Raw genomic sequence first — 22500 nt, 5'->3', positions numbered from 1 at the left:
GCGGATAAGAGAGAGAGACAGAGACGGAGATGAGTGACTGGCATGGATGGATTGGATTAAGAGAAAAAAAAACAACAACAACAAATATATAAAGAAACAAAACAAAAGGAAATAAAGGAATCGACAGATGCAGGAAACCGTCAGCAAGTGTGGCTGTGTGGTAAGAAGTTTGCTTCTTAGCCCCATGGTTCCGGGTTCAGTCCCATTGCGTGGCACCTTGAGCAAGTGTCTTTTACTATGGTCTCGGGCCAATCAAAGCTTTATGGGTGGATATGTTGGTTATGTGTTTGTCTGTGTTCTTTTATTCTTTTACTTGTTTCAGCCATTTGGCTGCGGCCATGCTGGAGCACAGCCTTTAGTCAAGTAAATTGACCCCAGGACTTATTATTTGTAAGCCTAGTACTTATTCTATCAATTTCTTCATTTTCTTATATACACACACACACACAACACACACAGTCCTAGTGGTTAAGAGCACAAGGCTACTAACCCCAAGATTCTGAGTTCGATTCCAGGCAGTGACCTGAATAATAATACTAATACTAATAACATCGAAAAATACCTTAGGAATAAGAACCAAGGTTTGAAATTTCCCCAATACACCTGATGTAGGCTGGAGGGTATATCAACCGACACTTTGGGTTAACAACGAACAAAAAAGCCCCACAGATAACGAGGTTGACGAAGAAACAAATTATTCTCCCCGTTTCCCAATGTACCCCTGCCAAAAAAAACAAAAACAAAAAGAAAAACAGGTTGTTGTACTCACCTGTATACCAGCATGACTACATAAATAGAAATCAAATTCTGTAGGGTGACAAATTCCGTAATCAACAGTAGTGCCTGCCGGTATATTTCCACTTCGACCAATCTGAAAGGTAAAAGTAAGAGAAAATGCTTTTAATAACAACTTTGGAAAAAACAAAAAAAATAAAATAAATAAGATTTTTTTCTACATGACTTCATTTGATTTTAGTAAATGAATAATCTGATGTATATATTTTAATGGCCTATCAAAGTATAACAGAGAGTTTCTTTGCCCTAGGTGTTGGGAAGACATTTGGCAAGAAATGGAAACAAAATTGAAAGTAGAAAAACTAATAATAATCCTTTCTAGTATAGGTACAAGGTTTGAAATTTGGGGGGAGAGGGCCAATCGATTACAACAACCCCTGTGATCAACTGATATTTATTTACTCAACCCTGACAGGATGAAAGCAAAGTTGACAAGAGCAGAATTAATAATAATAATAATAATAATAATAATAATAATCCTTTCTACTACAGGCACAAGGCCTGACATTTTGCGGGAGGGGGCGCTTGTTGATTGCATCAGCCCCAGTGTTTCACTGGTACTTAATTCATTGACTTTAAAAGGATGAAAGGGCAAAGTTGACCTCAGAACGTAAAGACAGACGAAAATATGTCTTGGTATAAAAGATGGGCTACAGCAAATATTCTGCTCAATATCACAGATTTGCTAGTCAGTTGTTTGACCGTAATCAGTTGAGCAAGTCCCTTGGTGGCTGACAATATGTGCATCTCTGATCACAAGCAGAAGTAGTGGGGGAGCATCATAGCCATGTGTTGAAAGGAATTCTTAGAGGTTTGGATAATTCACCTTTGGAAACATGGGTGGTTTGTTCAACATCATTAGACAACCCTTATTCAGGGACCTTTTGAGCGAGATGGGTTACTCAACCAGAAGAAAATTCTAACTGGGCCCCACCTGCAAGGTCATGCACTGTTTATCTTGATATGAGATCACCATGTTGCGCACATATGGTTGTGATGCATGTGCCTAGTGTACCCTTATCAGAGGGGTAGTCATGATGGGCCCTGCATATTTTATCCCAGTATCACTTTGATGGCATGCACTGTTCTCTCACTCAATAATAATAATAGTAATAATAATAAGGATGATGATGATGATAGTAATAACATATATTTTAAACTAATTGATTGAGTCAAATTTTTTTATGACTAGGTGCCCTTCCTAACACCAACCACCCTGCAGAATGGACTGAGTGTTCTGCAATTAAAAACTTACTTGAGCAAAAAACCATACATACATACATACACACACATATACATACATACATACATACACATATATATATATACATACATAAATACATTGAATTGGCTGTACTCCAAGACTTACTTGATCACGTTTATCTGAGCAAAACAGCCGTGTGTGATGCCTCTTCTGCACGACTATGAATGTAATGCCAGGCTGGTAACTAACCTCCAAACTTATGCATGCTTCACGCACTGCTCTCAATTCATGACTCAGCACCTACAGGAAATAAACAACAACAACACATTAAATAAAAAAAAATCATCTCGACTGCCCCCCAACCTCTCTTTGAGATTTTAATAACTTGGGGAAGAATTAGCTTTTTTCCTGTAATATTTACAAAAAAAAAATAATAATAATAAAAAAAGGTGGCGAGCTGACAGAATTGTTAGCATGCCTGGTGTCCTAACAATTCTGCCAGCTCACCGCCTAAATAACAACAACAACAACGCTGCCGTGGCTGACAATGATGGTGATCCTTTCTACTAAGGGCACAAGACCAGAAATTTGTGGGGCGGGGCATTAGTTCATTACATTGACCCCCAGTGTTTCACTGGTACTTAATTTATTGAACCCGAAAGGATTAAAGGCAAAGTCGACCTCGGCCGAATTTGAACTCAGAACGTAGCAACAGATGAAATACAGCTAAGCATTACTCCCAATGTGCTAACAATCCTGCCAGCTCACTGCCTCTTAATCTTTTGTACTAAAGGCAAAAGGCCTGGAATTTGTGGGGAGGGGACAACCGAATTAAGTCGACCCCAGTGTTTCACTGGTACTTAATTTATCGATTCCGAAAGGATGAAAGGCAAAGTCAACCTTGGCAGAATTTGAACTCACAACGTAGCGACAGACAAAATCCCTATTTCTTTACTACCCACAAGGGACTAAACACAGAGAGGACAAACAAGGACAGACACACAGATTAAGTCGATTATATCAACCCCAGTGCGCAACTGGTACTTAATTTATCGACCCAGAAAGGATGAAAGGCAAAGTCGACCTTGGCGGAATTTGAACTCAGAACGTAACGGCTGACGAAATACCGCTAAGCATTTCACCTGGCATGCTAACGATTCTGCCAGCTCGCTGCCCCCATACATAATTGATGCAAAAAAACCAGTGTCAGAAAAAAATTTTTCAAATGACCATAATTTTGACCAGCTGTCCAGCAAAAGTCCAAATACAGCTGCTTGAAAAATATTTTTAATGCCATTAAGTGTCAAAAAGCAAAGTCGAAATAAAAGATTTGGTAAAGCTCAAAGACTTACTTGCTGGAATTGCCCCTCGCTCACGCCATCTCGGTAGAAAATGATGCGCGCAGGTTTATAGAGAGTAGATTTATAAAACTCCATCAGCAAATCCTTGACCATGTGAGACAGTTCTTTGATGATTTCCTGTCGATGTTGTTGTACTCTGACTGACGCTGAATATCGGCTTGGATGTCCATCCATACTTCCAACCACCTGCGTGTAACAGTACAGACATGTTCATTCAGAGACATATATATATATAGGGAGAGTTTACGAAAAAAACAAAAGACGAAGACAGGTGGTGTACAAAACAAACAGATGTATTAGTATAACGCTCAGGAATTGAAAAAGTCTTTTACGTTTCGAGCCAACGCTCTTCTACAGAAAGGGACACAGAAAAAACAAGGAGAGAAAAAAACGATTTATCATGGCGACTGACTTCGGACAGAAGGGTCACACACGAGGGAAAGTAGGGGAGATAACACAGTAAAGATGACTCCCAACACGAAGGTGCGTGTGTGTATAAGAGAGTATGTATGTGCATGTGAAAGAGGGTTGGTGGTCTGGACGTGTGCGTGTATGTGTAGGTGTGAAAATGTGGGGATGGGTGTGTAGGTGGTATATATATACATATTCATTAATAGGTGTGCATTCAAAGCAATGAATAATTGTATTCAAAGCAATGATTAGTAACTTACGAAACCGGTATACTCTTTACTCTTTTACTTGTTTTAGTCATTTGACTGCGGCCATGCTGGAGCACCGCCTTTAATCGAGCAACTCGACCCCAGGACTTATTCTTTTGTAAGCCCAGGACTTATTCTATCGGTCTCTTTTGCCGAACCGCTAAGTAACGGGGACATAAATACACCAGCATCGGTTGTCAAGCAATGCTAGGGGGACAAACACAAACACATGAACACACAAACATATACACACACACACATATATATACATATATACGACGGGCTTCTTTCAGTTTCCGTCTACCAAATCCACTCACAAGGCTTTGGTCGGCCCGAGGCTATAGTAGAAGACACTTGCCCAAGGTGCCACGTGGTGGGATTGAACCCAGAACCATGTGGCTGGTAAACAAGCTACTTACCACACAGCCACTCCTGCGCCTATGCTTGAATCTCTTTAATAATTTCACAATAATGACTTTTATTATTTTTATTCCTACCTCAGTTCATTCTATATATCTTTCGTTACTTTTCATAAAAAGCCTTTACATTTTATTGACTTACAATGTGCATTTTCTCTTATTTTTCTTACTTTCCCCTTACATTACCACGTGTAGTTTCTATTTTCTCTTTGTAACATATTTCTATTATATACATATATATTACATACTTTAAACACATGCATATACGTCCAAGTATACAGGTGCAAAGAAACACAAATGCAAATATATACACACACACACACACACACACACATCTTTGTATGTCTATCTATGCTTTCCATATTTCCAACCATCCATGTGTAACAATACAGACACATTTGTTCAGATATATGTATATATACTTATATATAAAAGAATTTTTTGCGTAATAAGATAAAAAAACCCAAGGCTGTATAGATATTAGAGCATTTATAGATAAAAGGTCTTACAGCTGTTTCGAGGATATTAATTAATAATATCCCTTCATCAGAGACGGTGTGAGAGGAAAAATTAAGTTTAATGATTTAACTATGACTTAATTTTTCCTCTCACACCGTCTCTGATGAAGGGATATTATTATTAATTAAATATCCTTGAAACAGCTGTAAGACCTTCTATATAAATGCTCTAAAATCTACACAGCCTTGGTTTTCTTATCTCATTACACAAAAAATTCTTATTTAAATACGCTGACATAGAACCAACGTTGAACCCTTTATTTGCAATATTACCAAATCTGGAACTTAACTATGGTCTGTCTATAGCACTTATTCAGCATTACCTGACACCTCTGGGTCTCAATGACACCATTATCTTTTATATACATATACATATATATATAATATATATAACAGGAAGCTTTATGAAAAAAAACAGACGAAGGCAGGTGTGGAAACAACACGAACAATTGTATTAGTATGGCGCTCAGGAAATATAAATAAAAAAGTCTTTAACGTTTCGAGCCTACGCTCTTCAACAGAAAGATACACAGAGAGAGAAAAACACAGAAAGAAGGAGAGAAAAAAAATGCGTGCAGTAGCTAACGAATCAACATGGCGATCTGATTTCGGCCAGAGGTCAAAGATCAAACATGAGACGCGAGAGCGAAATAAGGGGAGATAATAGGGTTGATAAAAGGGTTGAGTGACCAGCTAAAAGTGCGTGGGAGGGGTCTGGATGTGTGTATGTATAGGGTTGTGTATGTATTAGGTGTATATTATATATATATATATATATTATATATATAATATCATCATCAGGTTAGCACCACTAATGTATGTATTAGTATGTATAGGGGTTGTGTGTGTGTGTGTGTTGTGTATGAGAGAGTATTAGTGCGTAAGATTGGTCTGGACGTGCGTATGTATGGGTTGGTGTATGTATTAGTATGTATTAGTACGTATTGGTATGTATAGGTGTGTGTGTGTGTGTGTGAGAGAGTAAGTGCGTATGCGGGGTCTGGACGTGTGTATGTATAGGGTTGGTGTAAGTATTAGTATGTACTAGTATGTATTAGTACGTATTAGTATGTATTAGTTGGTGTGTGTATAGGTATGGCACATCATATTGATGTGATGTGTAAAGTCATGTGGTTGTAGTGAGAAGAGGGGGACGGGGAAGAAGAGGGGGGGGGAGAAGAGGGGGGAGAGAAGGGGAGGGGAAGAAGAGGGGGAGGAGAGGATGGGGGAGAAGGAAAGGGGATGAGGGGGAGAGAGAAGGGGAGAAGGGAGTGAGGGAGCAGAGGGAAGGGGAAGAGGGAGGGAGAAAGAGGGAAGAAGGGAAGGGGAGTAGGGGTGAAAGGATGAAGGACTGAAGAAGTAGGGGTCGGGGAGAAAGAATAGGTGAGGAGGGAGGTGAGGTTAGATGAGTAGGGGGGGAGAGTTGAGACCAAATGGCGTATAAGAGCGAAGAGAGAAGATTAATTCCTGTTCACGGCGCAAACGGGAATCCGGATGGCCTCTGTGTAAGGACAAACCGAACACAGATAGGTGTGCAAGGAGTGACGGTGGAGCGGAAATGGCGTGAGACGGGGTGTCGTTCGCAAGGTGGATGTCACGAAGGTGTTCCGCGAACCGGTCAGCCAAGCGGCGTCCCGTTTGTCCGATGTACAAGGAATTGCAGAGAGAGCAAGAGATGCAATAGATAATATTGCTGGAGGTGCAGGTGAAGGAGTGGATGATGGGATAGGGTCGATGGTGGGTGCTAGTGAGGCGGGTGGTGTTGGAGAGGTAAGGGCAAGTGCGGCAACGTGGGCGGGAGCAGGGGAACGAGCCGGGTTGGGAGGTAGGGTCAGGGAAGGAGCTATGGACCAAAAGGTCTCGAAGGTTGTAGGCTCGTTTGAAAGAGGGGAGGGGTCGGTTAGGGAAGAGGTGTGAAGTGGACGGGTCGGACTGGAGATGACGGAAAGCTCGAAGAATGGTGCGTTGGAGACGTAGGGTCGTGGGGTGGTAAGTGAGGGGAGAAGGGAGGCGGGGGGAGACTACAGGGCGGGTTCGGGGAGAGAGAGCAGATACCGGTTCCACGGACCGTGCTCTGGCAAGGGCGGTGTGGATAGTGGTGAGGGGGTATCCACGTAGGGTGAAGTGGTGAGCCATACGTTGAGACTGAGTCTCAAAGTCATGGTCGTCACTACAGAGCCTACGTAGACGGAGGAATTGGAATAGGGGATGGAAAGCTTGGTGTGTTCTGGGTGGGAGGAAGAGAAGTTGAGGTATGAGTGTGAGTCTGTGTGTTTGTAGTGAATGGAGGTGGTAAGAGTGGAGTGAAGAATGCTAACCGAAATGTCGAGGAAGGAGACGGAGGTGTTGGAGATAGTGGAAGTGAAGTGGAGGGCTGGATGGAAAGATTGGACGAAAGAGAGGAAGGAATCTAGATGTTCGCGGGAGAGTGAGGTGGCACCGATAATGTCGTCAATATAACGACCATATAGTTCAGGAGTGGGACCAGTGAAATTAGAGAATATTGGGCCTCAACATAGCCAACGAACAGGTTCGCATAGTTGGGGCCCATTCGCGTTCCCATGGCCACTCCCGAGACCTGATGGTAGAACTCGCCCGCGAACGAGAAGCAGTTCAGAGTAAGGACAAGTTCGGCCAGACGAATGAGTGTGGAGGTGTCAGGTACAGGGTTAGAGCGGAGGTCAAGAAAGTGTCGAAGGGCCTGCAGTCCTTCGTGGTGAGGGATAACAGTATAGAGGCTTTGGATGTCCATAGTAAAAAGGATTTTGGAGGAGCCGGGAGGAAAGGAGAAAGAGTTGAAAGCCGGAGAGCATGGTTGGTATCGTGGATGTGGAAGGGAAGAGATGCCACTAGGGGGGCAAGGACACGGTCGAGGTATTTAGAGATGAGCTCCGTGGGGCAGTTACAGGCGGAGACGATGGGGCGGCCAGGGTTGTTGGGTTGGTGGATTTTGGGGAGGAAGTAAATGGGGGGGTACGTGGGGTTCGCACAATTAGGTTGGATGCGGTGCGGGGGAGACGGGAGGACGAGATGAGGTCTTGGACAGTAGAGGATACCGTCTGTTGGTAGCTACGTGGGGTTAGAGGGCAGAGGGGAATAGAAGGAGGTGTCATTGAGTTGGCGGAAAGCCTCGGCCCTATAGAGGTCCGCGCGCCACACCACTACAGTTCCACCCTTGTCAGCCGGTTTGATGATAATGTCAGCGCGCCGTTGGAGGGAACGAAGAGCCAAGAGCTCAGCGGGGAGATGTTGAGGCGGCGTTGGCGCCTGGAGAAGTTGAACCGCTCCAATGCACGCTGACAAGCGCCCGCGAAAAGATCCACTGCTAGGATCTGGCCAGGGGCAGGCGTCCACGGGATGGTCGGCGGCCCAGGCCAGTGAAGCAGTCGTCCTCTTCGTTGGGTGTGGGTGGCGAGTCGTGGTAATGCGCACCCAACCGGACACGGCGCACAAAGCTGTGGACATCAACTCGCGTCTGGAATTCCTTACAGGATGGAGTGAGGGGGATGAAACGCAGACCCTACCAAGGACGGAGCGTTCAGCCGCAGAGAGGGGAAGATCGTGGGGAATGGTAACAACAGACGGAAGTGGAGAAGGGGTGGATGGAATAGAAGTAGGAGGGGTGGTAGGTCTCGTGGAGGTCTGAGGGGGAGGGATTGGAGAGGTGTGTGGGGGGTGGTTGGGCGGGCAGTAGGGTTAGGTGTAGGTGGATGGAGCCTATATATATATATACACATACATACACAGCCAATTATACAGCTTGCAGAGAGACATAAACACAAATACTCTTTTATTCTTGTACTTGTACGCGCACATGCAGAAGGTGTCCATAAATTAGCTTTACAATTTGAAATATTCAGAAATATATTGATACAATAAATTGTGGAAGTAGTAAAGATAATTTACGGACACCTTATATATACAAAAGGAGAGAAGAGAGAGCACTCAGACAAGAAAAAATTGAAGATTATGTTATTACATATACAGACTGGATTTTACTTACTGCAGCAATGGAAGGTACGTGCACAGGTAGAAGGTGTCCATAAATTAGCTTTACAATTTGAAATATTCAGAAATATATTGATACCATAAATTGTGGAAGTAGTAAAGATAATTTACGGACAGACTGGATTTTACTTACTGCAGCAATGGAAGGCTTTGTTGCATCTCCTGCAGGTGGATGAGTGACGTCAGCACCAATAAAGATCACAGGCTCCCTAAACACCGCTGGTCTGAAATGGCATCACAAGACAATTCATACAACAACAATAACAACAACAAAATACCACTAGCATTCATCATGATCATCATAAACATGTTTTTTTTCACAGAAGACTGGTAAGGAACAACCCCACTTGTATGATGGTGATGCTTGTTTACAACCATCACATGATGTCTAGACAAGGGCACACACAAACACACACGTATACTCTTTTATGTGTTTCAGTCATTTGACTGCAGCCATGCTGGAGCACCGCCTTTAGTCGAGCAAATCGACCCCAGGACTTATTCTTTGTAAGCCTTGTACATATTCTATCAGGCCCTTTTGCCGAACCGCTATGTTACAGGGATGTAAACACACCAGCATAGGTTGTCAAGTGATGGTGTGGGGACAAACACAGACACACAAACACACATATATAAATATATATATACGATGGGCTTCTTTCAGTTTCCATCTACCAAATCTACTCACAAGGCTTTGGTTGGCTTGAGGCTATAGTAGAAGACACTTGCCCAAGGTGCCACACAGTGAGACTGAACCCGGAACCATGTGGTTCATAAGCAAGCTACTTACCACACAGCCGCTCAAAATCGCAAAGCTATGAGATAATGCAAGATTAATTCAAAACACGTGAATCAAAGGGGTCCATAGGCAAGAAACAGTTGAGAAACATGGGACTAAACCCTTTAAGTTCATTTACCGAAACCTGCGAAAAATAAAAGAGATTAAAAAAAAAAACCAAAAAAAAGAGAAATCATGTTAACTTACCGAATACTTGGAAGTAAAATGCTGTTGATTCCACCTAATTTTACATTGATTTTTAGACATAAGTTGGATAATGTTTGGGGTGAAGTGCGAGTAACGTTTTTGGCTTGAACACATTGGGTTGCCAGGCCAAATAATATGTCTCCAACTCGTTTCACTTCCGCTGTGTAATTAGAAAAAAAAAAAAAAATAAAAAAAAATAAAAAAGCAAACAAGACATTTCATTAGATTATGGAAGAATCATTAGCATGGCTAGAGTGTTTGCCGCCTGGAGCGACCCTTCAATTTGCCGCCCCCGGCCCCCACAAAAAATACACATTGCGGATCTTTACCTTTTGAACGGCAGTTTTCAACACAATTTCTAGTTAACTAAACACTTTTAAACTTCGTATACTGGTAGAATGTGTCAAAATAAAACATTTTTTTTCTCTTGGCTTTCTTGAGAAAATTGTAGTTTGTAAGTTTAACGTAGTTTAATTTTTCGAACTTCAACCAATCAAAGGATGTTGTCTCAGTTTTAGATGCAGCAGATGATTTTAGCTCAATAGAGGCCATCGATTGGTTAAAATTTGAAAAATTAAACTATGTTAAACTTACAAATTACAATTTTCTCAAGAAAGCCAAGAGAAAAAAATGTTTTATTTTGACACATTCTACCAGTATACGAAGTTTAAAAGTGTTTAGTTAACTAGAAATTGTGTTGAAAACTGCCGTTCAAAAGGAAAAGATCCCACATTGCTCACAGCAGACCCAAAAGTGCCATCCGGGGTAGACTACCCCCTTCTAGCTATGCTAGTGGGAAGAATTATAGAGTAGTACAAGTTGTTATTGTTGGTGGTGGTGCTTAACCTCAGGTGTTAACCATAACAGAGTAGATCTAGTTCAGAGACACTCCAGCCATGACCACACCATGTTTTCCCCATATGTGCAAAGGATCCTGGACTATTTTATCCAATTTGATCTTTTCTTAGGTGGTGGAATATGAATGGAAGTAGATTTCAGCTGCTATATCTAGGAGGTTGAGCTATCATGAACTTCACCCACCTGCACAGGTAAAACTTTGAAGCTGCAGATGAAAAGTCGTCGTCGTCATCATTTAATGTCAGTTGTCCATGGGCTGGACGGTTTGACCAGAGCTGGCAAGCCGGAGAGCTGCACCAGGCCCCAGTCTCATTAGGTATGGTTTTCTACAGCTGGATGCCCTTCCTAACATGCCAACCACTTTACAGAGGATTCTGGGTGTTTTTATGTGGTACTGCATGAGTGCTTCTTCATAACACCTACATCATCATCATTACTATTTAATGTCTGTTTTCCATGCTGGTATGGGTTGGATGGTTTGACTGAAAACTAGTGAGCTGCACCAGGTTCGAATCTGATTTGGCAAGGTTTCTACAGCTGGATGCCTTTCCTAATGCCAACCACTTTGAGAGTGTGGTGGGTACTTTACAAGGGCCACCAGCATGGGTGCCAGTTATGAAGCACAGGCATCAGCCATGACTACGATCTCACTTGGCTTGACAAGTCTTCTCAAGCACGGTGTATCGCCAAAGGTCTCGGTCATTTGTCACTGCCTCCGTGAGACCCAAAGTTTGAAGGGTACTTGTTATGTGCCAGATATGCAACACTAGCATTGGCCACATGATGGTCTTTTACCTGGCATCAGTACAAGACTCTTGCAGGTCAAACCTCTTCGCCAGGGGGTGCAGCTTTAACACTTCTGCTGTGGAATATGGTTCTTCTTGGATAAACACGTACTGCAACTGAACCAACTAAATGTACATAAATGCTGCACAACAACATCAATCTCTATATATATAAAGCTGAAGTTGTCTGTGTGTAGCAGGTTTGGTAGCCTTCAACTAACACTATCTCCTCCGAGACCCTGCGGCGCAAGTTCACCAAAATTGAGAGTATGATAGAAGAAGGCTTGCTCTTCATTCCATAGAAGAAAAAATACAAATCGGACCATGTTAACACCAAAAATTATTTACATCAAAAAGGTGCTTTTTTTTCTATGAAAATCCCTATTTTTAATGATTTTTTGACTGCTGTGTTGCCATTTTTCGGTGTATTTCAACCAGAAAAATGTTTACTTAACTCTTTCGTTACTGTATTTATTTTGAGATGCTCTGTGTTTCTTTCAATTATTTTAAATATAACAAATAATTTAGTAAAATAACTTAGTTATCATTAAGCTAGTGTTAGGAACGTAAATTGTGACTAAGGCTTGGTGGAATATTTTAATTCAAAACTTATGAAAACAAGACATTTGTACTACAGAGCCAGAGCCGGTTTTGGCCAGATTGGTAACAAAAGGGTTTTGGAGAATAACGAGCTACATAATGCAAAATTTTTACTTTTCAAAAATTCCAATTCTAAAGGGTCGAAACAAACCGGAGCAACGCCGGGCGATACTGCTAGTTGAATGATAAAACTGTAAGAGCAGTTCTTACCATAGACGGGGGTTTTGCCGGGAAGTATCACCACAATCAACTGCAATCCTTGGTATGTGTTCTTCAGATAACGAAACATTGGTTCAACATGATCCGGACCGTTAGCATATTTACAAAAACACGGTTGTCCGCTGATCGGCATACCAGCATCGTTAGATATTCGCTGGAGTTGCTGGGTAAAACTTCTACAAGAGACATAGCACAAAGAGAACATATAAGCTGGGACAAGGCATCGTTGTTACCTGTTGTTTGTAACAATGACAGGTAATAAAACACAAGAAACATTCGGTTCGCTCTCTCGTTTTATGTCTGTTTTTCCATGCTAGCATGGGTTAGACAAATAAATATTGATTTCAAATTTTGGCACAAGGCCAGCAATTTCGGGGGAGGGGGTGGTAAGTCAATTACCTTCGCCCCAGTGCTCGACTGGTACTTATTTTATTGACCTTAGAAGGATGAAAGGCAAAGTTGACTTAGGTTGCTAACCAACCACATGGTTCCGGGTTCAGTCCCACTGCGTGGCATCTTGGGCAAGTGTCTTCTACTATAGCCCCGGGCCGACCAATGCCTTGTGAGTGGATTTGGTAGACGGAAACTGAAAGAAGCCGGTCGTATATATGTATATATATATATATATATATATATATGTGTGTGTGTGTGTGTGTTTGTCCCCCTAGCATTGCTTGACAACCGATGCTAGTGTGTTTACGTCCCCGTCACTTAGCGGTTCAGCAAAAGAGACTGATAGAATAAGTACTGGGCTTACAAAAGAATAAGTCCCGGGGTCGATTTGCTCGACTAAAAGGCGGTGCTACAGCATGGCCGCAGTCAAATGACTGAAAAGAGTAAAAGAGTATGTCTGTGGAGTGCTCAACCACCTGGATATTAATTTCACGAGCAAGCTGTTCCATTGATTGGATCAACTGGAGCACTGGTTGTCGTAATTGATGAAGCGCCAGTTAGATGTGCTTCAATGTGTGTGTGTGGTGTGTGTGTGTGTGTGTGTGTGTGTGTGCATGTGTGTGTGCGTGTGTTGTAGATATGCAAATCAAAAATGTATCAGTGAGTGTGCATGTGTGTACTGTATTAAGTGTTCACATCAGAAAGCGTGTTTGTATGTTTGTGTTATAGTAGGGGCCCCACATCAAAACATATAAAGGGTCAAGCACCAAAGCAAGAGATAAAAAAAGTTACCTTAATGATTCTTCTCGGACAGATCTTTGAGCAGCAAAACAAGCGATGGCCCATACTCTGATTTCAATTCCAATAAAGAATTGTTTCCCTCGCATATCCCACACTCCTTGATTTGGTACTGCAAGGGCCTTAGTCTGGAAATCACAAAAACACACATTAACAATTTTAGTCAGAAACCAACAGAAAATAAGTGAGACAATCCAGAAATGAATCGCAAAGTCACAAGGTTGATATCTCTCTCTATATAAACGGCAGTTTGTCTGTCTGTGTGTCCGTCAGGTTGTACCCTCACCCTGATCACGGCTTTCAACCGATTCTGATGAAACTTGACACACACATAGCCCAATGTCATAATTCAAAACTAACGCAGCGAAAATTTTGAAAAGTTCCCCCAGTTCTGAAAAAGAATCGATAAAATCATGCCATTTTGGGAAATTGCGTTCAAATTCAAGATGACATATTTTCGACAATAGCTTTCTCAAATTGGCAGGAATTTTTTAAAAGTTCACAGCGAGCATCATGTCTGCTCCAGGGGCTCTTACATACCCGGGAAATGCCGGGCTATGCTGCTAGTTTGAAATATATTCTTATTTCTTCATTGCCCACAAGGGGCTAAACACAGAGAGGAAAAACATGGACAGACAAATGGATTAATTCGATTATATCGACCCCAGTGCATAACTGGTACTTATTTAATCGATCCTGAAAGGACGAAAGGCAAAGTTGACCTCGGTGGAATTTGAACTCAGAATGCCGCTAAGCATTTTGCCTGGTATGCTAACAATTCTGCCAGCTGGCCACCTTAATAATAACAATAGTTGTATTATTATCATCATCATCTGTGTTGTTTTAATGGACACTTTTCCATACTTGCATGTGTCAGGTGGTATTTAAAGCAGATGTCTTCCTGTTGCCAATCCTCACCTGTTTTTGAAAAAGGTAATATTTCCCCATGGCCAAACATGTTTCCCATAGAAGACTGGAAATGATCAACCTCGCTTATATGACAGTGATGCTCATTTACAGCCATAATATGATGTCAAGACAAGGACACACACACACACACACATGGAGGATGGGCTTCTTTCAGTTTCCGTCTACCAATTCTCATTACAAGGCTCTGGTTGATCAGGGGCTATGGTAGAAGACACATGTCCAAGGTGTCACACAGTGGGACTGAACCCAAAACCATGTGGTTGGGAAGCAAATGTCTTAACCACACGGCCACACTTATCAATGTAGCAAAATATTGTCATCTTTTATAAATCTCTGCTTTGTTGTTAGTCTTAATCATGTTCCAGGAAGCAAATTTTCAACTTGTGCAATTCTTGGTCCAGATTTGGAGTAAATTTTTCTTAACATGGAAAGGCAGCTGACATAAATTAAAATTGCTATTTTCTCATCTAGAGTCCAGGTTATGCTTATAAATGTCCCTAACCTGATTTCTGTAGTAGTCTCAAAAGATTTGCAGATCTTTCTATGATTAAGCCAAATTGCATCTGTAGAGACCTTCTCTCTTCCAAGCATATTTTATATATATATATATATGTATATATATATATAATACTTACAGGGTTTAATAAAATGAAGTAGCATGAAACAATTGTACTACTCTACCTTGGATATCCTTGTTGCTTATTTTGATTATAATCACCCCATTTGATTTATATGGATAATACCATACAAAATTCTGGTGCTTTTAACTTAAGTACCATATTCATCTGAATCTAAATTTTGCTATATATATATATATATATAGGTGCAGGAGTGGTTGAGTGGCAAGAAACTTGCTTCTCAACTATATGGCTCCAGGTTCAGTCCTACTGCATGGTACCTTGGGCAAATGTCTTTTACTATAGACTTGGTTTGACCAAAGCCTTGTGAGTGGATTTGATAGATGGAAACTGAAAGAAGCCTGTCTTGTGTATGTATATGTCTATGTGTGTGTAACAATAAAAAAAAAGTAAACACTAAAAAAAAGAAGAAAAAGAAAAGCAAATTTAACAATGAAAAGCGATTGACTTACCCGTCCCCCATATTGAATTTTCGGAGCATCGATTACTCTTCCTTCGACCTCCACCATTTTTGTACTGACACTGACACCAAATTGATAAAGATAAGGATCGCCACAGAAATCAGCTCGAGACACCTGGGTAGCAGAAACAGAAGGAGAAGCGTTAGGAGAGTGATGTGAGGATGCAGCGGAGACATTAGGGTCCATTTCAGTCGTGGGACAAACCGTTATATGTCTATGGTGTTACATTAATCAAACAGTATCTCATAGTAAGCTTAGGAGGGTAATGAATGGGCCCTGATTGATTAACTGAGTGATTAATCAAACAACTGATTAGTTAATTAGTTAACTAGCTGACTAAAAAAAAATAACAAGAGAAGTGAAACTGAACCAATGCATGTATTTATTATTGGCATTACGACCCTCCCAAAATGATACCTATTTTATTATTTATTTTATGTTAGGATTGTCTAGTCAGAAACCAGAGGTGTTATATTCATGACCCACACCTCATTTATTTTAAAAACACACTATCCATCTACCCCGCTTTTTAATATATATTTCTTTATTGCCCATTAGGGGCTAAACATAGAGGGGACAAACAAGGACAGACAAAGAGGTTAAGTCAATTACATCGACCCCAGTGCGTAACTGGTACTTAATTTATCGAGCCTGAAATGATGAAAGGCAAAGTCGACCTCGGCGGAATTTGAACTCAGAACATAACGGCAGATGAAATATAGCTAAGCATTTCGCCTGGCGCGCTAACGTGTCTGCCAGCTCGCCGCCTTTTTAATATAGTTGCAATGGGACACCTATGTTCATGAGATACCTCTGCAGAATCCAATGAGATAAAATAGTTGGTTACACCATCTGTGCTAACTGGTGTACTTTAGTAAACTAGTAGATATTGTTCTCTTTAACCCTTTTTTGTCTTTCTTGCTCTCCTACTTCCTGCCGTATTTATTTTCATCAACTTCCATTTCACCAACTCCCTTTCATTTTTCTTGAGCACATGACTGAACCATTTCATCCCGTTTCTCTATGAAACATTTATCACCAACACCATTCCCAACATCCATAGCAATTCTTTGTTGGTCTTCCTCTTTTTTTTACCTACACTCCAACTATCTACTGAAATATTCTCATTTCCAAAGGACTGCTTACAGAATCTGGACAGCCCGAGATAAATATATACAGTGGGGGAAAAAAATAAACAAAGCAAAAATAACAAATAAATATTTGATGCTACAACAAGCATCGTTAGAGAATGAATGAAATGGTTACGTTTGTTATTTAAAGACAAAACAAAAAGAAAAAAAAAAGAAAGAAAAGAAAGAGATTCCAATATTGCAATAATTGTGAAGAAGTCTGCCAGATACTTTACCAAGCTATTGATCTCCCGTTCTCTGTCAGGGGCTGATCGGGCTGTGGCCTGTAGAACAAAAGAAAGACAAAATATAAATAACAAACAAAGACTTTTGACAAGGAGAGAAAACAAATTGGATGGGAGGGTTGTCATGACAACATCAAATGATGTACAAATGTAAGTAGAGTATTGGGGTGAGACTGTGGACATCAAGGGGCAGCAATGACAAACACTGAAAATAACTAAGCCATGTTAAAAGCATTCAGTCCACACTGTGAAGTGGTTGGCATTTGGAAGGGCATCCAGTCGTAAAGACCATGCCAAAACTAACCTTGCCTGTGTTGGTTTCATGCAAAAAGCACTGAATCGGCTCTGCAGGGTGGTTGGTTTTAGGAAGGGTATCCAGTCATAAAGACCATGCCAAAACTGACCTCGCCTGTGCTGGTGCCATGTAAAAAGTCCACTCTATGGGGTGGCTGGTGTTAGGAAGATTATCCAGCCTTAAAAACCATGCCAAAACAGACACAGAAGCATGGCACAGGCTCCTGTTTGGCCAGCTCTTGTCAAACCATTCAACCTATGCCAGCATGGAAGGAGGACATTAAACGATGATGTTGATGATCTATAACTAGCGGCTCTACTTCGTTTTGCCCAGGTTTATTAATCTTTTAGCTCGTTTCAAGTGTTGGGCCTCATGGAGGCAATGACTGAGACTTTGGCATTATTTTGTGCTTGAGAAGAAGACTCATCAAGCCAAGTAGAATTGGAGTCGTGACAGATACTGGTGTCATGCAAATGGCACTTGTGCTGGTGGCACTTAAAAGCACCCATAACACTCTCGGAGTGGTTGGCATTAGGAAGGGCATCCAGTTGTAGAAACAGATCAGACTGGAAATGGGGCAGCTCCCCAGCCCTGGTCAAACCATCAAACTCATGCCAGCATGGACAACAGACATTAAATGATGATGATGATGGTAATATAAGAGGACGCATTCACTTTTCTACAAAGGCATGAGTAAACAAAGACGACTTACCTTAATCATTGTGGATGTTTGCATATCAGTGAGCTTCTTTATACATCTCTGTCCACCAACTATGTTACAAACCTTCAGTGGCAAAAGAAAAGAAAGAAAATAAATAAAAAGAAAATCCTTTACTTTAAATTCTGTTCTACTGAAATATGACATAATTTTACACGAATCTGATGGTTTACTCTATACTTTTGTAGAGTACAAATTTATCTATTTTTATACAAGAATGTTGTTGACATTGACTGTGAAGTTCCCTTCCACTCAGAAGTAAATGAGTAACCCTTTGATCATGGGGAATGTTGACCTGCATGCCTAGCCAGTGGGGCAGCATCATTTGAACACTAAAAAGAAAACAATGTAAAGTGTATTGTGATCAGTCTGGTCGGTCACGTGATTTTATATATATATATATGTGTGTGTGTGTGTGTGTGTGTGTGTGAAGGTGCGTGGCTCAGTGGTTAGAGCATTTGGCTCACAACCGTAAGGTAGTGAGTTCAATTCTCAGACTGATCTGTGTGTTGTCTTCTTCAGCAAGACACTTTATTTCACGTTGCTCCAATTCACCCATCTGTAGAAATGAGGTGGACAAAATAAAGGTGGACAAAATGCCACAAAGCATTTTGCTTGGCATGCTAACAATAAATGTTGGTTTCAAATTTTGGCACTACCAGGAGAGTACTTACTTCTAAGGGGAGATAAGTATGTTTTTGTTCTTGACCCACTTGAAGACATGGTAAATGGGGATACCTGAAGAGAGAAAGAAAAACGAAGGTATAGTTTAAAATCTTTACAATAACGAGCTACCATATTAAACACTCACACAAATGCATATACACATACACACACATGCATAAATACATATATGAACACAAACTTATACACACCCACACAAATATATATATGTCTGGATAGAATTGACATATAACAAAAACTGTCCGACGAACGGGGACATGAAACTTAGAGTAACAGGTTTTGTTGAATTTCCCGCTGCTTTAAATAAAGCATATTACTCTACCACTGGTATTTGAGTACTCTTTTTTTCCACCTTGTTTCACATTTATGTGTTTACTCCGGTGTATATATATATATATATATATATATATATGTCTGGATAGAATTGACATATAACAAAAACTGTCCGACGAACGGGGACATGAAACTTAGAGTAACAGGTTTTGTTGAATTTCCCGCTGCTTTAAATAAAGCATATTACTCTACCACTGGTATTTGAGTACTCTTTTTTTCCACCTTGTTTCACATTTATGTGTTTACTCCGGTATATATATATATATATATATATATATATACTAATATTGAGGGGTCAGCAAAAGAAATGCATCACCGCATACCGAAGTTCAGAAATAGCAGCCAAAATCTAAGCCATTTCTTCTACTTTTTTAAGTAGAAGAAATGGCTTAGATTTTGGCTGCTATTTCTGAACTTTGGTATGCGGTGATGCATTTCTTTTGCTGACCCCTCAATATTTAGTATTACTAGAATTTACCATATAACGGTCCTGTTTTCATACCGAATTCTACTTGGTGAAATTTATTGATTACTTCGTAATTAATTAGTTTTACCCTTAATTGCTATATATATATATGAAAACACAAACACATACACAGAGGAACATAAATACACATGCCTGCTTCAAAATACACATATGAACACACAAACCCATACATACACACACACACACACACACACAAAATGCGGAGAAATGCATAGAAACAGGAAGACAAATACATACACATACAATTACTTACGTATACGAAAATATATACACACACAAAGATATTTACATGAAAATTACATACATATATACACAAAAATAAATACACACACACACACACACAAGTATAGGTTTACATGAAAACAAGTACAAACACACACACACACGAACATACAAACCCATACGCATATATAAACACACGTGAACACAAAAACAATATAAGTATACATACACACATATGGACACACAAACCTATACTCATAACATACACACACACGAACATACAAACTCATACACATAACATACATGAAACGCACAACCCAATACATACACACACACACACACACATATATGATGACAATTGCCACTTCTTTACAGATGAAGGCCATCTCTTCAATTAATAAACACTGTCATGAGATCTTATATGACTAGCAAGTCCAGCTTTGGACAAACAAACTCTACTGCAGATCTTACAAATATTTCTAAGCAGAAAAGTGTCAGGGATTGTAGTTAAGTCCTGTCTACGAAGTGCTCGTTTCAAGATAGATTGTTCAATTCTTTGAGCTTCAAATGCTTTACATCTATTGTAGATCATTTGTTTCCAAACTGATCGATCTTGCATCATCTGCTCCCAGTCTTCAGCTTTCACATTAAGAGCCTTAAGGTTGCTTTTGACAGCATCCCTAAAACTTGCTTTTTGCTTTTTGAGCCCAAAACTTAACTTAACTTAAATATATTCTGTTGTGTCTGGGGAGAGTCATTTTCTTTTTGTGCCTTATAATTTAACACACTCACCGGTAAAATTTCCACTTATTCCTTATTTTTATTTTCCTAAAATTTTTGTTGCATCTTGCAACCTTTTCAATAATCTTGATTCTCTATTGAAAAGGTTGCAAGGTGCAAAGAAAATTTTAGGAAAATAAAAATAAGAAATAAGTGGAAATTTTACCGGTGAGTGTGTTACATTATAAGGCACCAAAATAAAATGACTCTCCCCAGACACAACAGAATATGCTTCAACACACGAACTCATATAAAGAATCTTGCAAACCAAATCCAAAAACGAAATATATATATCATCATCATCACGACATATGTATATATATATATATATAGGATAGGAAAAAATAATAAGGCAGAATGCTAAATTGAAAGTACATTTTAATAAAAATGGTGTATGAAAAATTAAAAAAGAAATCAAACCAGCTTTCATTGCAAGGCAAATTTTCAAGATTTGGAAAGGGAAAAAAAATTTTTTTAAATTGAGGAAGAGGAAAAAAGAAATTTACAATGTTTTTTTCAAAAAATAACAAATGTATACAAAAGTTAATAAATAAGTATACCGATACATTGTAGTGTCTTTATGCTTTTAGAGTTCAAACCTTTTCAAACAAAACACTACACTTAAACACATGTATCCTAATCCTCCAAAGAAGTTTTTCCAAGGACTAATATTGAACACTAAAAACATAAAGACTCAACAATATACTGGTATACTTATTTATTAACTTTTGTTTTTCATCCTTCCTCAGTTTAAAAAAAATTTTTTCCTCTTCCAAATCTTGAAAATTTGCCTTGCAATGAAAGCTGGTTTGATTTCTTTTTCTTTTTTAATTTTTCATGCACCCATTTTTATTAAAATTTACTTTCAATTTAGCATTCTGCCTTATTATTTTTTCCTCTCCTGTCATTTCTCCACGTGCAGTTAACACAACCCCACCATTTACTGACTTTATATATACACAGGATCACACAAACATACACACTTGAATACAGAGACATATACACTCACACATCTTAAAAGCGTAAATATACTCACTGCAATTTCATCTTGTATCTATCATAGAAATACCTTGATACGGTGCATTCAACTGTTTGACCATTCTCTAATTGCAAAGGAAACCTGCAACATTAAATATAACGGTACCGCAATTGAAACAACAACAACAACGATAATTGCTTCTAATTTTCGGCACAAGGCCAGCAATTTGAGGGGAGAAGGGAGTCATTTGCATCATCCCTCAGTACGCAACTGGTACTTAGTCTATTGATCCTAAAAAAGTTGAAAGGCAAAGTTGACTTTATCAGCATTTGAACTTGAAACAATTAATCAGGAAGAAATGCTGCCGAGCAATGTTTCTCAATTGTCTAACAATTTTGCCAGTTAATAATAATAATAATAATAATAATAATCATCGTTTAATGTCCGCTTTCCATGCTAGCATGGGTGGACGATTTTGACTGAAGGCTGGCGAACCAGATGGCTGCGCTAGGCTTCAATCTTGATCTGGCAGAGTTTCTACAGCTGGATGCCCTTCCTAACTTTAACCACTCCGAGAGTGTAGTGGGTGCTTTTACGTGCCAGTCAGGTGGTACCGGCAACGACCTCGCTCGAATCTTTTACACATACCACCGGCACAGTAAGGTGCCAGTAAGGCGATATAATAATAATAATAATAATAATAATAATAATAATGATGGTTTCAAATTTTGTCACTAGGGCAGCTATTTTTGGGGTGGGGGTGGGGGATGAGTCGATTACATCGACCCCAGTGTTCAACTGGTACTTATTTTATTGACCCCCTAAAGGATGAAAGGTAAAGTCAACATTGGTGAAATTTGAACTCAAAACACAGCGATGGGTGAAATACCGCTAAGCATTTCGTCCAGTGTGCTAATGATTCTGCCAGCTCACTGCCTTGCTGCAGCAGCTGCTGTTGCTAATAATAATAATAATAATAATAATAATAATAATAAT

At 40.0% G+C, this 22500-nt stretch overlaps 1 protein-coding gene across 2 annotated transcripts in view; it reads right to left on the bottom strand.

Moving 5' to 3' along the window:
• LOC115223898 (protein argonaute-2) overlaps nucleotides 1–22500 on the bottom strand; it is a 67611-nt gene that overhangs the window by 2040 nt on the left and 43071 nt on the right. For both annotated transcript variants that reach the window (XM_036513016.1, XM_029794621.2), the window contains exons 9-20: nucleotides 21562–21645; nucleotides 18694–18757; nucleotides 18014–18085; nucleotides 16998–17045; nucleotides 15623–15745; nucleotides 13597–13730; nucleotides 12403–12587; nucleotides 9950–10109; nucleotides 9098–9188; nucleotides 3352–3546; nucleotides 2165–2299; nucleotides 770–871 (exon numbers count right to left, since the gene is read on the bottom strand). In XM_036513016.1, the coding sequence (XP_036368909.1) occupies nucleotides 770–871; nucleotides 2165–2299; nucleotides 3352–3546; nucleotides 9098–9188; nucleotides 9950–10109; nucleotides 12403–12587; nucleotides 13597–13730; nucleotides 15623–15745; nucleotides 16998–17045; nucleotides 18014–18085; nucleotides 18694–18757; nucleotides 21562–21645 (1393 nt within the window). The remainder of the gene's footprint in view (nucleotides 1–769; nucleotides 872–2164; nucleotides 2300–3351; nucleotides 3547–9097; nucleotides 9189–9949; nucleotides 10110–12402; nucleotides 12588–13596; nucleotides 13731–15622; nucleotides 15746–16997; nucleotides 17046–18013; nucleotides 18086–18693; nucleotides 18758–21561; nucleotides 21646–22500) is intronic.

This window comes from Octopus sinensis, linkage group LG24 (genome assembly GCF_006345805.1).
Source record: "Octopus sinensis linkage group LG24, ASM634580v1, whole genome shotgun sequence".
NCBI lineage: Eukaryota > Metazoa > Mollusca > Cephalopoda > Octopoda > Octopodidae > Octopus > Octopus sinensis.
Note: the sequence above shows the minus strand (reverse complement) of the source record. Positions and strands in the feature narration are given on the sequence as shown.